The 2,561-nt window shown below is 68.5% G+C and overlaps 1 protein-coding gene across 1 annotated transcript; it reads left to right on the top strand.

Moving 5' to 3' along the window:
* Window positions 1-401: 401 nt before the first annotated feature.
* Window positions 402-2,440, top strand: LOC112122520 (copine-9-like; the record flags this gene model as incomplete). The annotated part of the gene is made up of 3 exons (XM_024221302.2): window positions 402-448; window positions 1,697-1,878; window positions 2,313-2,440. Coding segments are annotated over 3 exons (357 nt in total), but the record flags the coding sequence as incomplete, so codon positions are not given.
* Window positions 2,441-2,561: the final 121 nt, after the last annotated feature.

The raw sequence follows: 2,561 nt of genomic DNA, 5'->3' as shown, positions 1-2,561 counted from the left end.
GGGGAGCGGGGCTGAGGGTAGTGGAGTGGGGGAGCAGGGCTGGGGGAAGGGCAACAGAGTTGAGGGGAGCAGGGTTGAGGGGAGCGGGGTTGAGGGGAGCAGGGCTGGGGGAGGGGAGTGGGATTGAGGGGAGCAGGGCTGGGGGAGCAGGATTGAGGGGAGTGGGGCTGGGGGAGCAGGGCTGGGGGAAGGGAGCGGGATTGAGGGGAGCAGGACTGGGGGAGCGGGATTGAGGGGAGTGGGGCTGGAGGAGCAGGGTGGGGGAAGGGCAACAGAGTTGAGGGGAGCAGGGCTGGGGGAGCGGGATGCGGAGCAGGGCTGGGGAGGGGGGAGGGGAGCTGGGAATGCGTTGTTGGGGGGCTGGGGGAGCGCTCTCTCACTCTCTCCTCCTGCCCCCGCAGGACACAGCTGAATTTCACAGTCGCCATTGATTTCACGGCCTCCAACGGTGAGTGCTATGCGCGGGCTGGGCCCAGATGCCTCCCACGGGAACCGAGGGACAGCTCAGCCCCGGGTCACCCCCGAGCTCCTTTCCCCTCCACCCTTCTTACGGCGAGGGCCTGGGGGTCCTGGCTCCAGGGAACTGCTCTCCAGCTCATTCTCGCCCCCTGCCCCAGTCCCAGCTACCCGCCCCCCAGACTCTGGGGGCCTACCACAGGGTTCCTTAGAACAGGAGTCAGAGGGGCTAGGTGATGGGAGTCCTGGGGAGGATATGGGGGCAGAGGGCAAGGTGGGCAGAGGGACCCTGGGGGGGTGTCACACAGTGTGGGGGAGTCAGGGCCCTGCACCCCCACTTCCTGCGATTCACCGGGACTCTCAGCCAGCCGGTAACACAGAAGGTTTATTAGACGACAGGAACACAGATCAAGACAGGTCTTGTAGGTACAGAGAACAGGACCCCCTCAGTTCAGTCCATCTTGGGGGACAGGGAGCCTAGACCCCAGCCCTGGGTCTCCCTCCATTTCCCCAGCCAGCTCCAAACTGAAACCCCCTCCAGCCGTCTCACCCAGCCACGCCACCCGGCTCCTCCTCCAGCCTTTGTCCAGTTTCCCGGGCAGAAGGTGTCACCTGGCCCCAGCCCTCTCCTGGCTCAGGTTACAGCTCAGGTATCGTCGCCCTGATATCCCATCCCCAATGCAGACAGTCCCAGTAAAACTCCCACGCAACATCCCCAGGTCAATACTCCCCTCTCCCTGCTCCGTCACAGGGGGCAGGGGCGGGGGGGCCTAGAGAGGATGGGGGGAGGGGGGAGGGAGGAGCCCAGGGTGGATGGGGTGTGGGATGGGGCCAGGGGAGGATGCGACGGGGCAAGGGGCCCGGGGCGGATAGGCAAGGCAAGGGGCCCCAGGGTAGATGGGGCGGGGTGAGGGGCCTGGGGTGGATGGGGCGAGGCAAGGGGCCCAGGGCGAGGGGCCCGAGGCGGGGTGAAGCGGATAGGGCGAGGCGGGGCGAGGGGCCCAGAGCGGGACAAGAGGCCTGGGGCAGATGGGGCAGCGGTGAGGAGCCCGGGGTGGATGGGGTGGGGCCAGGGGCCTGGGACGGGGTGAGGAGCCCAGGGCGGATGGGGCGGGGCCGGGGCCTGGGGCAGGGTGAGGAGCCCAGGTGGGATGCGGCAAGGGGCCCGGGGCGGACGGGGCAGGGCCGGGGACTGGGAAGCACGGCCCAGGCTGAGGCAGGTGCTGCGTGTGCCCGGCAGGGGTCCCGTCGCAGCCCACCTCCCTGCACTACATGAGCCCATACCAGCTGAGCGCCTACGCCATGGCACTGAAGGCCGTCGGCGAGATCATCCAGGACTACGACAGCGACAAGCTCTTCCCTGCCTACGGTTTTGGTGCCAAGATCCCGCCTGACGGCAGCATTTCCCATCAGTTCCCCCTGGTAGGAGGCAGTGCCAGGGCCTCTGCCAGCCCCACGCCAGCCCGGGGCTAGGGGCGCTCCTCAGGGCCCCCAGGACCGGGTGGGAGGGGAGGTGACGCCCAGCGGTGGTGTTGCCCTGGGTCCTGACTGCTGCTCCCACTATGCAGGCCGGGCCAGGAGGAGACGGGCCAGCGTGGGGCATTTTGGAATGGGATAGGGCAGCACGCAGGAGGGTAGGCTCCAGGGAACCCCACCAGGCCTTCACGCTCTGCTCCAGCCCTGGGGATGGGCTGGCGATCCCATGCGTCTGTCGCTGACTGCAGGCTCCTGTGGGGAGAGCCCTCTGGGTGCAGAGCCCTGGAGAGGGCCCAGCCCTATGGCTGCCCCGGCACATGCACACCCAGGGCCTCGCCCCAGCACTGAGCCCAGCCTGCCCTGGCTTTCTCCCCTGCTAGAACAGCGACGTGGAGAACCCGAGCTGCGTGGGGATCGATGGCGTCCTGGAGTCCTACTTCCAGAGCCTGCGCACGGTGCAGCTGTACGGGCCCACCAACTTCGCCCCCGTCATCAACCAGGTGGCCCGGTGAGTGGGGCAGAGGCTGCACCACGGGCACGCTGGGAGGGTGCCCTCCTGTGCCCCAGAGCTGGCTGCACGGGGTGGGGTGGGGGCTCCGGCTCAGAGCTCGGGGCCCAGCACCGGCTGC

The sequence above is a fragment of the Terrapene carolina genome, unplaced genomic scaffold, assembly GCF_002925995.2.
Source record: "Terrapene carolina triunguis isolate 2854851 unplaced genomic scaffold, T_m_triunguis-2.0 Scaffold12900, whole genome shotgun sequence".
Taxonomy (NCBI): Eukaryota; Metazoa; Chordata; order Testudines; family Emydidae; genus Terrapene; species Terrapene triunguis.
The sequence above is the reverse complement of the archived record's forward strand: the minus strand, read 5'-3'. Positions and strand labels throughout refer to the sequence as shown.